Below are 12827 nucleotides of genomic sequence, written 5' to 3' on the forward strand. Positions count from 1 at the left end.
GGGCGGCAAGGGGCCGGCTGGGGCGGGGCCGGGAGGCCTGCCAAAGTCTGCGGAGGTCTGCGAGCGCCGCCGAGGCTCCGGAAGTGGCCGTTGTAAACACAGTCTCTCCAGGGCTTTCCCCCTCCGGTCCCACTTTTTTTTTTTTTTTTTAAATGCGCTTTCCCCCTCCCCGGGTCCTAGAGCCCGTCGGGTTCCAACAGTGTTTGCTCCGACCCCGGCCATCTGCCTAGGCCTCTTTCTACCAGTTGAGATTTGGAGCTGCCCCTGGGGGGGTCCTGGGTGTGCGGTCTGGACCACGGGAGCCCCCTGAGGTAACCACGGGGGCGAACGAGTCGGGCAGGGAGGTGTTGAGGAAGGTATGGGTGCTAATGGGGAGCCCCGAGTTAGTTCGTAGTTGTCCTGGGGCTGTTGGTGTCGTGCGTGGGGATGCGCCTCCCTCCCTGGGCTGGGCCTCTCCGCCCCCTGGGGGAAGATCTCCGTGGAGCGTCCCGACCGAGTCCGCTGCAGCAGTACCCCGAGGACTGAGGAGGGACCCGAGGGCAGGACCCGAGGGCAGGACCCAGAGGGCTCCTAAGGTTTACTGCTCCAGGCTGCCAGGCTTTTCCCCTCCCAAGAATCCGTAAACTCTTCCAGGATAAGGACCACGTCTTTTTCATCCTTTAAAAAAAAAAAGATGCCAGCCACACACTTGACATTCTACCCATGTTTGATAAATGAAAGGATGAGTTGTAGTAGGCTGTCATCTGTAGCTTACCCTCCAGACATGGAAAACCCGGCTGTTTTTTTCCGAGGCTGTAAATTTTCTGCAGGAGTAGAGCCTCCTTTTGACAGTTCTTTATTCCATCGTGATATTTATCCTAGCCAAATATATATATATATAATTTTATATATATTTTTTTTTCATTTTAAGCAGATCTCTGATGATTCTGTGTTAAGTTTACCTGAGAAGCAATTTCAGTTAGCGTCCAACTTTTTCAAATACAAAACACATGGATGTTTTGTATAGGTCATAAAATGTTGCAGAGAAGACCCTACCGTTTTATCCATCAGCTTTACTGAACAGTTATTGCCTGGTAACAACAAAACAATGGTACAGCAGAAGCTGACAGAGGCTTTCCATGAAGTGAAGAAACAAAGGCAGTGCAACCTGCTAAGAGGAAAGAAGGGAGTAGTTTTATTTTTATTTCTTAAAGATTTTATTTATTTAATCATGAGAGAGACAGAGAGAGTCAGAGACATAGGCCGAGGGAGAAATAGGCTCCCTGCGGAGAGCCCATTGCTGAGCTTGATCCCGGGATCACAACCTGAGCTGAAGGCAGACACTCCATCACTGAGCCACCCAGGTGTCCCAGGAGGGAGTAGTTTTAGTCTGGAGCTTGAGTTTTCTGAGCACAGTTTTATTAGCTTCATGACTTCAGGCAAATCACCTAAATGGGCTAGACTTTAGATTCCTAATGTCAGATAAAGAGGATGGGCTTGGTCTTTAAAGTCCTATTTAATTCTAAAATTCTTTGATTGTCTCAGCCCCCTTGTCATGGTCTTGTTCTGATGAAAGAACCGGACGTCGTCTTTAAAGGTGAAATATCTAAGTCTGCAGATAGAATACCCCAACACAGATGTGATTATTATTGAAGACAATACTGTGTTATGAAAGAGGATGGATTTAGGAGTCAGCCAGATGTGGTTTTGAATTCTAACCTTCCCACCAAATATATATATTTTTTAATATTTATTTTGAGGGGGAGCACGGGGGGAAGGGGAAAGAATCTCACAAAACCTGGGGCTGAGTACTGAGCCCCCTATTGGGTCTTGCTCAAGACCTGAGATTGACCCAGATGACCTGAATCAAAACCAAGAGTCAGTGGCTTAACCAGCTGAGCCCCCAGGCACCCCTCCCACTGAACAGCTTTATACAAGTTACTCATTCTCTCCAAGCATCAGTATCCTGGTCCATGAAATATGTGTGATCATCTCATAGGGGTATTGGGAGGATTCAATGAGATTAGGTATGGTTAGTGTAGATCTGGCACATAGTTGGTGCTCAGTAATAGTGGTTTTTATCTTTTTTTTTTTTAATCTTTTCATCACCACCTCCTCCACCCCTCCCTTTTCTCCTGATCTGTACAGACACACTGAGAAATGAATACATTCTGCATGACCCACTGAAGGACTCAGCTGTGAGGTAGGAAAGCTTTGTATCAGCAGTAGCTCTGAAATCTAGAGTAGAATTGTCTTTTTGACTGGAACTTACTCTTAGGATGTCTCAATCATTGTTCCCTTGGCCTCAGTTGCCGTATTAACCTATTTCTAGAAAACTTCTTATTGAAGAATGATAGACTAACATCCCCTCATCTGGTTTAGTAGGACTGGTGAGAATAGTTCAACTGCACTACCAAGAGAAGATTCATCTATTAATAGAGTATCATAAAAAGCTGACTTATTTATTTTTATATTTTTTATTTATTTATTTACTTAATTATGATAGTCACAGAGAGAGAGAGAGAGAGAGGCAGAGTCATAGGCAGAGGGAGAAGCAGGCTCCATGCACTGGGAGCCCGACGTGGGATTCGATCACGGGTCTCCAGGATCGCGCCCTGGGCCAAAGGCAGGTGCCAAACCGCTGCGCCACCCAGGGATCCCAAAAAGCTGATTTAAACTTTGCCTTTATCCATCACTGCTACAGGATGGCCTAGTTTGGGCCCAAGCCTGTGGAGGTGTCATTTGGATTGAGAATCCGTTCTCCAGATTTCGTTAAGAGGACTCTGACTTGTAGTGAGTTTGGATGGGGTGGGGGTGCGTGAAAGAATGAGCTGTGTGAGCAGTATTACTGCTATTACTCCCTATTAGCAGTAGGGAGCAGAAATGCTTCTCTTGACAAGCAAGATCTCACCTGGTCTCTGGCTGGAAGTGAACCATGTCTTAAAGGCCAATAGCAAGCCACATAGCAGAGCTATGGAGTCAGCCAATTTGGGCTTGAATCCAGACTGTCACTAGATAGAGATGTGACTTTGGACAAGTGTTTGAATGAATATCTTTAAGCCCCAGTTTCCTTAGGTATAATGTGGGGGTGTTAACAGTATCTTCCCATTGGGGAAGAGTGATAGTGTAGAGATTCAGAAAGTTCTTTGCACACTGTCTGGAGAAGGGATGCTTGTCACAGTTGGCATGATGACAGGAGGAGTGGCTTTGAGGTATCAGATAGATAGATAATGATGTACTGAATGTTTTCAAATAGAAAGTGTTACTTAAAGTGTTGGGTACATATTGGAGAAAGGCTGATGTTGGTTACGTATTACAAGGAATTTGTAATTCTACAGATTAGCTAAAGTATCTTGTGGAGTTTCATAGAGAAGTTTCAAGTAAAGCTTAAAGCACATGTAATGTGAAGAACCTACAATTCTTTGACATAGCTCCCTATTTCACTGACATTTCTATTACTGTACCTGGCTGCTTTCCTCATCATTCATTACCTTTTCACTCTGGGGCATGAACAACAAGCTTTTGCTACATCTTCTCTGCCATTGTTCAATAGAACAGAATTCCTTTTTTTTTAAAATATATTTTTTTAAATTTTTATTTATTTATGATAGTCACACAGAGAGAGAGAGAGGCAGAGACACAGGCAGAGGGAGAAGCAGGCTCCATGCACTGGGAGCCCGACGTGGGATTCAATCCGGGGTCTCCAGGATCGCGCCCTGGGCCAAAGGCAGGCGCCAAACTGCTGTGCCACCCAGGGATCCCTAGAACAGAATTCCAATCATAGTTTATTTATTTATTTTTTTTTTAAATTTTTATTTATTTATGATAGTAACAGAGAGAGAGAGAGAGAGAGAGGCAGAGACACAGGCAGAGGGAGAAGCAGGCTCCATGCACCGAGAGCCCGACATGGGACTCGATCCGGGGTCTCCAGGATCGCGCCCTGGGCCAAAGGCAGGCGCCAAACCGCGGCGCCACCCAGGGATCCCCCAATCATAGTTTAAATTCAGCCACAGATGTGACTTGGGCTTTACATTGATATAGTCTTCCTAAAACACACAGAGGTAGGCTCTTGAACCCTACTGTCCTCAGGAGCTGATATCAGAGACAGAGGGGAAGAAAATAAAGAGTTTGCTACAGGAGGGGCATCTGTGGCTCAGTGGGTGAGTGTCTGCTTTTGGCTCAGGTCATGATCCCAGGATCCTGGCATCTAGTCCTACATTAGGCTCCCTGCAGGGAACCTTCTTCTCCCTCTGCCTATGTCTCTGCTTCTCTCTCTGTGTCTCTCATGAATAAATAAATAAAATCTTAAAAAAAAAAGATTTTGCTAAAGGAGACTTTATTTTATTTATTTATTTTTGAAACGTTTTATTTATTTATTCATGAAACAGAGAGAGAGAGAGAGGCCGAGACACAGGCAGAGGGAGAAGCAGGCTCCATGCAAGGAGCCCGACGTGGAACTCGATCCCAGGACCCCAGGATTAGGCAGGCCCTGGGTCGAAGGTGGTGCTAAACTGCTGAGCCACCCAGGCTGCCCTAAAGGAGACTTTAGATAGGCTTTTCTTTTTTTTTTTTTTTTTTAAAGATTTTATTTATTTATTCATGATAATCACAGAGAGAGAGAGAGAGAGAAAGAGAGAGAGGCAGCGACACAGGCAGAGGGAGAAGCAGGCTCCATGCACCGGGAGCCCGACGTGGGATTCGATCCCGGGTCTCCAGGATCGCGCCCTGGGCCAAAGGCAGGCGCCAAACCGCTGCGCCACCCAGGGATCCCAGGTTTTTCTTTTGATGATGAATTTAAAAAATTGAGCTATAACTCACCTATTAAATTCAGTTTTAAGGTATACAGTTCATTGGTTTTTAGTATATTTACTGTTCTACAGAAATCACTACCATCTAATTCCAGAACATTTATTTCCCACTCTCCAAAAGAAACCTCATACCTAATAGCAGTCAGACCCAATTCCTCCTCTCCCTACCCTCTGGCAACCACAGATCTGCTTTCTATTTCTATGGATTTGCTCATTCTATACATTTCATATACATGGAGTCCCATATACATGGAGTTCATATACATGGAGTCATATACAGTATGTGGCCTTTTGTGTTTGGCTTCTTTTTACTTAGCGTACTGTTTTCAAAGTTTACCCATGTGGCATGTATCATTATTTCATTTCTTTTAATGGATGAATAATATTTCGTATTTTATTTATCAATGGATCAGTTAATGGACATTTGGGTGGTTTTTTATTTACTCTTTGGCTATGCTGCTCTGAACATTTGTGTGCAAGTTTTTGTGTTTTTGTTCAAGTCCAGTAGTGACCTTAGGATGTGTCTTGGTGGTCCATATTCTCACATACACAGTTTGCCTTTCAAAATGTAGATTAAAATTTTGTTACTTCAGGAAAGTTTTCCTGAACTACAGTTTTTAGTGTTCTGTTCCCTCACTTTTGTCTTCTTATTCCTGTCTTCTTGAATCCTTTGATCTCCTCCTTTTTTTTTTTTTTTTTAACTCAGAAAGTTTTGTTTTTCATTTCCTTTGTCCTTTCAGGCATTTTCTGTCATGTGTCTTTACTTTTGTTCCCTTGTAGCCTTCATTATTGAAATGACTTTTTTCTTCCATTTCTCTTTCTGATCTTTGTCACCTTTTTTTCTGAGTTTTTCTAATTCTGATTCTTTTTTTTTTTTTTTTAATTCTTTTTTTTTTTTTTAATTTATTTTTATTTTATGATAGTCACAGAGAGAGAGAGAGAGGCAGAGACACAGGCAGAGGGAGAAGCAGGCTCCATGCACTGGGAGCCCGATGTGGGGATTCGATCCCGGGTCTCCAGGATCGCGCCCTGGGCCAAAGGCAGGCGCCAAACCGCTGCGCCACCCAGGGATCCCTCTAATTCTGATTCTTATTCTTTCCTGTCTTGTACCATTTTTTGTGTCTTTTAGCTTATTTTGAGAAAGTAAGTTACAGGTCTCATCTGTTCTGAGATCATGTCTTTCTGTTATGCTTTCATTTGTAGTATTCGATTCTGCTCCTTACTCTCTTTCACTTGTGTTAACTTTGTATGGGGTTTGATCACACTACTTCTCTGTTGCTTATTTTTTGGAAGGTTAGTTTATCTGAGCTTTGAGATTGGGGCAAGCTTTGGGAAAGCTTTTCTGACTTCATGGAACTCTGTGTTGTGGGTTTTTTTTTAAGATTTTATTTATTTATTCATGAGAGACACACACACACAGAGGCAGAGACACAGGCAGAGGGAGAAGCAGGCTCCATGCAAGGAGCCTGATGTGGGACTCGATCTCGGGTCTCCAGGATCACACCCCGGGCTGCAGGCAGCGCTAACCGCTGTGCCACCCAGGCTGCCCTGTCTTGTGTTTTGTGTTAAAAACTATGGTGCCTTATTTCTGAGATTTCCTGGCAATGTGTCCTCCTGCAGTTTGGTCTGGGGCATTGCTTTGCTTTGTCTTTATTTCTCTACTCCTACTCAGCTTTGATTCCATTCCTTGCAGTTTCTCTTTAGTGTGGGCCTGGCCTCTGTCCAGGAAGCGGACCTGGACAGGTCAGTTCTCAGAGTTCATAAGCTTTTAAGACTTTCTTATTGTAGGGATCCCTGGGTGGCGCAGCGGTTTGGTGCCTGCCTTTGGCCCAGGGCGCGATCCTGGAAACCCGGGATCGAATCCCACGTCGGGCTCCTGGTGCATGGAGCCTGCTTCTCCCTCTGCCTGTGTCTCTGCCTCTCTCTCTCTCTGTGTGACTATCATAAATTAAAAAAATAAATAAAGAAATAAAAAAAAAAAGACTTTCTTATTGTATATGCCTGTATCACATGCAGACTCTTGGAATGGGCAGACTTCTCCTGGGGTTCATCTGCTGTTCTCAGATTGGTTTGTAGTGGTCCCCATTGAATAATCTGCTGGCTCTTTTTTTTTTTTTTTTAATGTAGCCTTGTTATTTCCCTCTGCTTTCTCCTCCTCAGATACTTCTGCTCCTGTGTAGGTTTTGTGGCTTTTGGTGGTTTGCCCTTATTCATTTGTATTTTATAGCTTTTTCTTGTACGTATTGCCTGTAGATTTTCTAGTTTCTCTATCTCTATTACCGTAGAGAGGATTTTTATAAAGTCCCTCATTTAAATTAATAAGTTGTAGAAAAACAACTTTATGAAAGACATGCTGCAGGCAGGGCTGATGTGAGAACTCATTTTGTATCTTTCTTGTCACTCAACTTCTTTTTCTGTTTCACCCTGTGAGAGTATTTTCTTTTCTTTTTCTTTTTTTTTTTAAGATTTATTTATTTATGATAGAGAGAGAGAGAGAGAGACAGAGACACAGGAGGAGGGAGAAACAGGCTCCATGCCAGGAGCCCGACGTGGGACTCGATCCCGCGACTCCAGGATCGCATCCTGGGCCAAAGGCCGGCGCCAAACTGCTGAGCCACCCAGGGATCCCCTGTGAGAGTATTTTCAAGTTTCTTGTCCATGTTAGTTTTTTTTTTTAAGTTTATTATTATTATTTTTTTAGTAATCTCTATACCCAGTGTGGGGCTCAAACTCACAACCCTGAGATCAAGGGTTGTATGCTCTTCAGACTGAGCCAGCCAGGCTCCTCCCCACCCCCCATTGGTTTTCTCTTGTTGTCTAACAGTTACCACAAACTTAGTTTCTTAAAACAGCACCCTTTATTATCTATTAGGTCAGGGGTCTGGGCACAGCTTAGGTGGGACCTCTGTTCAGAGTTTCACTGGACTGCAGTCAAGGTGCTATCTGGGCTCATCTGGAGGTTTGACTGCTTCCCAGCTCATTTAGGTTGTTGGCAGAATTTATGTTGGCATCTGTATGACTGAGGCAACTAGCTTTTTACTGGCTGTGAAGTGGAAGCTGCCTGCTGTTCCCGGTTATGTAGCCCTCTTGGTGGGTAGTTCACAGCATGACCTTTTGCTTATTCAAGGTCAGCAGAGATTGTCATTTCAGTCTACTAAGACAGAATCTTATATGACATGATGTAATCATGGGGGTGGCATCTCATCACCTTTGCCATATTCTTTTGGTTAGAAGCAAGTCACAGGTTCTGCCCATAGAAAAGGGAAGGATATTATACAAGAGAGAAACATCAGTGGGGGCCAAGATTGTGGGGACATCTGCCTACTACAGTATCTCTATCAGTGATCTGGAAATTGATGACACTTGCTCCTGAGCTATAGAAGACACTTGTCTCTCTAGAAGACTATTCACATTTGAAAATGTTAGATACCAAAATGATGTACCAAAAAAAGAAAATGTTTTCTTCAATTTAGCTTTGTTGAAACAACTTTATTAAAATTTAGTAAACTACCTCTTCCCACACCTCTCTGCCCAAGATAAAACCAAAACAAAACAATAGACATTAAGGCCCAATCTATGGAAATTCTTTTCCTGTGGGTTAGAGGTTCGGTTTGTGCATGTTGTGACACACACACATAGATGTGTGTGTGTGTTTCATCTTTTTCATAAAATAGAAAAATTTGACATACATACTTTTGAGCCTTGAACTGGAGTCTGACCTTTGGGGGTATGGTGGTAAGGTGAAAAGATTCTGGGACTCAGTATTGTAAGAGGTTGACTGAGTCCTTAGTATCCTCCATTTAGTAGCTGACTGGCTGTAGACATGTCATTTAGCTTCTCTGAGTCAGATGAGCTTCCTTAATTGAAGTGAGGACAACCTCAGGAAAGACAATCTTTACTTTAGTGTTGTAAGGATCAGGGTTCTACAGATTGCTTGGCGCTGTATTAGGTGCTCAATAAATTGACAGTGGTATTTGTTTGTCTACCACCATTTCTAAACTTAGTCTTTCAGGTCCCTGGAGAACTAGGATTTTTCCCTCTATCTTGGTAAAAATTCTATCTTCTTTGTTCTGGGTCAGAGTATTCTAGTATCAGATAAATCATTGTTTTAAAGATCTGTTGGTGTCCGTCTGTAGGAATCATTACTCAGTTCTTAGCACCTTGGTTTTGTCTCTATCTTGGTTGGCTTGAGTCCCTTTTCTTTCAGTGAAATCTCTGAGGGTTTATTAGGAGCAGAGAGAGAGAGGGAGAGTTAGTTATTTTTCTTTTTTTTGGCCTTATAGATATTTCTGTACATTGATAATTTCACCAAGTAATTCTTTTAATACATCTTTCCCCTAGACCGAATCACCTTAAGTATCACTTTCTCCCTTCCTTTATGAGGGACTATGATATTTTCCCAGAGGGTATATATTCAGTAATAGAAATTTAGTGACTGAGCACTGTATAATGCTGTATGTATTATTTAAATCTCAAATATATAAGATTGATGTAATTATCCCTTTCTTATGGTTGTGGAAACAGGCTTAGAGGGTATAAGTGACTTGCCCACGGCCACATACTTGGAAGATACTTAAAGGCATCCTGACTCAGATCTCTCTGAGTCCAAAGCTCATGATCTTTCTTAGGATATTGGACTTCTACTATTCTACTAGGGATACCAAGAGATGCTTGTGAGATCTTGATATTTGTGTCTTTCTGAACTTAGTTAATCATTCTTATCTCTGTTTAAAATACTTACCCAGAGATTACTTCATACCATATACACACACGTATATATATGCCTATATATAGTAAAGCCATACCTTATATATGTACCATACCATATACTATATATATAGTAAAGCAACTTTAAATGATTAGCTTTGTATAATTTAGAATATCTCCCATAGAAGAGAGTTCCAGAGAGACCAGGGTAAGTGACAACTACTCTCCTCTTTCCTTACTCCTCCTTGATCCTTAAGAGAAGGACTTTGAAAATTACTGTGAGATCATTTGTTGGGAGAGACCTAAGGTTCTCTTTGGTTTTAGCATTGCATTAGAAATACATCATTTATGAGAAGGGCTTTAGGGACTTAAAAATGTCCCTGGACTTCACTTTCTTTCAAAATGAATTCTAAAAAAAAAAAAAAAAAAAAAACAAAAAAACAAAAAAAAAAAAAATGAATTCTATCCCCCAGAAATAGTCTTTACATTCCTTTTCTAGTTCAAGAGTAATTTGTCACTATTTTATTAAGATCATTTTTTTGGGGGGGGTGCCTGGTGGCTTAGTCGGTTAAGTGTCTGCCTTCAGCTCAGGTCTTGATCTCAGGGTCCTGGGATGGAGCCCCACATCACAGGGCTTCCTGTCAGGGAAGAGCCTCCTTCTCCCTATGCCTCTGCCTATCTCCCCCATGCCAGCTAGTACTCTCTCTTGAATAAATAAAATATTTAAAAAAGATAAATTTTTCTCTTGAGAAATTAAAATAACCTAATAAAATTTTGTTCTTATAAGGAGTATCTTTTAAAAATGTTGTCATTATTGCTTCTAATCTTTTTTAAAAGAGATCAAACATAATAGCTTTTAAAAATGCAAGTATTTACGTTTGTTATAAAACAATTTTTAAAATACAAGTAAGTTGAAGAAAAAGACAAAAATCACTCAAAGTCCCAGGACTCATATATATAACCATTGTTATATTGTTTATTATTTTAACAGACTCCAGCTTATCTAACTTGTAAGCCACAGCCGTGCGGACAGTTGTAATCCTCAATAACGAAGTCTATCATCCAGAAATAGTGGGCTGCTTTGGAAGAGTTGGAAGAGACTTACCATGAGTTTAAACAGTTCAAGTAATGCCCCTGGTGACACCCAAAGGTAAGTTGCCAGTGTCTTCCTTTAGTTGGGGAGGTGCTTCTGGGTTGCAGGCAGCAGGGAGCAGTAAGTCGTGGTGGTCAGGGGTAGAGTGGCGCTGATTATAAAGATTCTCCAGGCATGCTGAGGGAGGTGGAAGCTTCCTGTGCCTGGAGGAGCCAGCAGGATGCTTCAGGACTTTGTGCCCCGGTCTCTGCTCCTTTGTTACCTTGTCCACCAAAGTCAAAGGGTGTGTACTTTTTCCTGTCCTTAGATATCCACTTATTCCTTTCTCTTCCTCAGATCTTCTCTCCTTTTTATATTTTTGCTTATTCACATTTCTGTGTGTTCCCCCCTACTTTGGCCTGCTCTAGTCTCTGTGGCTTGAGCAGAGACTTCTTGCCCCAGTGGTAGTTTGTGACTTCTCTCCAGCCATTCTTTTGGTTTTAGCTCCTGTTCCAGCTGCACGTTTGTTTGGAATTTATATTGCAAGAATTGCCATTATTGCTCATCTTTTTTTTGTACCCTTGATATCTGCCTTTGGGTGAGGCACCTGCTTTTGGTTGATTCACCTCTGATGTGAGAAATAGAAAAACTCTGAGTCTGTGATACAACATTGAGCCATTTGCTAACTAAAGCGTGGTTTACAAAGAACTCAGGGCAGAAATTCAAAGTGTTGAGAAACTTTTATAATCCTGTAACAGAATAGTTTTTCTGTTTAAGTCTAGTAATAAAACACTTGGGTTATGTTTTATCTCTTTTTAAAATTTCTTGTTTAGTTACTTTAAATATAATTATTTTAGTCATTTAAAATATATTTTACAGAAGTATTGTTTATGTGTGTGTGGGATGGTCCTTGCTTATATTTAGTTTTAGAAGAACTGATATACATAGCCTTTTCAGCAAGGATATGTGGGTGGGGCAAGGGCCATGACTAATGTGTACTTCACCTATAAGTAGGATTTGCTGTAGAAACATTTTCCACCTATCTTTAGAAGTTACCTTACATCCCTTCTGGAGAAAGGTATGAAATAAGTGAATAAAATATAAACTTTTTACTTCACTAAAAGCCTTTTCACTTTTGGAGGGAACATCTTACCACACAAATATTTACCTGTTGTGATTTTTCATGACTAAATTACTCTTTAGAATTCTAGAATCTGTCTAAAGGAAGTTTAACTTTGCTATTTACCACTAATTTACTTTCTGTTTCTATAGATTTGCCTTTTCTGAATAATTCATATATATGGAATCATACAGCATGTGTTCTTTTGTCTGGCTTCTTTCAATAGGCATATTCTTCAGGTTTATCATGTTGTTAACAGGTATCAGTACTGTTTCTTTTTTATTGCTGAATAGTATTCTATTGTATGGTTACAGCACATTATGGTTGTACACTGCCAGCTCAGGGACATTTAGGTTGTTTCTACTTTTTGGCTGTTATAAATCATGGCACTCTTAACGTTTGTGTAGGGGCCTTTGTGTGGAGATGATTTCATTTCTCTTGGGTAGATTGTTAGGAGCTGCATTACTGCATTGTACGATAAATTTATGTTAATTTTTAAAGAAACTGCTAGGTCTTCTAAGTTATATTTCTTTTATTTTTTAAAAAATATTTATTTATTAATTTATTCATGAGAGACATAGAGAGAGGCAGAAGGAGAAGCAGGCTCCCTACAGGAGCCTGATATGGGACTTGATCCTGGAACTCCAGGATTAAGCCTTGAGCCGAAGACAGATGCCCAAACACTGAGCCACCTAGGCACCCTGTGGCTGAACCATTTTACGTTTCTGCCAGCAGTACATGAGGGTTTTAGTTTCTCTACATCCTTGCTAACACTTGTTATTTTCTGATCTTTTAGAAAAATTTATTTTAATTCCAGTGTAGTAATGAACATAATGTGTTATATTAGTTTCAGGTGTACAATCTAGTTGAATTTTTTTTTTTCATTGGCTTTTTGATTATAGTCATTCTAGTGAGTGTGAAGCAGTATGTTGTAGTTTTAATTTGTATTTTCTTTTGAAGATTTTATTTATTTATTCATGAGAAACACAGAGACTGAGGCAGAGGGAGAAGCAGGTTCCCTGCGGGGAGCTTGATGCAGGACTTCATCCCAGGACCCAGGGATCACAACCTGAGCCAAAGGCAGACGCTCAACCACTGAGCCACCCAGGTGTCCCTAATTTGTGTTTTCCTAACGAGTAAT

General features: G+C 41.3%; 1 protein-coding gene across 10 annotated transcripts in view; it reads left to right on the forward strand.

Moving 5' to 3' along the window:
• The window catches only part of CCDC171 (coiled-coil domain containing 171), a 322833-nt gene that overhangs the window by 132 nt on the left and 309874 nt on the right, over positions 1-12827 (forward strand). For 3 of the 10 annotated variants that reach the window (XM_038552442.1, XM_038552444.1, XM_038552445.1), the window contains exons 1-2: positions 45-311; positions 10486-10644. In XM_038552442.1, the coding sequence (XP_038408370.1) occupies positions 10601-10644 (44 nt within the window). In that variant the 5' untranslated portion in view covers positions 45-311; positions 10486-10600. Of the gene's footprint in view, positions 1-41; positions 312-2127; positions 2183-10485; positions 10645-12827 lie in introns of those variants that run through there. The other 7 variants (XM_038552446.1, XM_038552448.1, XM_038552438.1 and 4 more) reach the window with 6 other exon arrangements.

Source organism: Canis lupus, chromosome 11 (genome assembly GCF_011100685.1).
Source record: "Canis lupus familiaris isolate Mischka breed German Shepherd chromosome 11, alternate assembly UU_Cfam_GSD_1.0, whole genome shotgun sequence".
In the NCBI taxonomy this organism is placed as follows: Eukaryota; Metazoa; Chordata; class Mammalia; order Carnivora; family Canidae; genus Canis; species Canis lupus.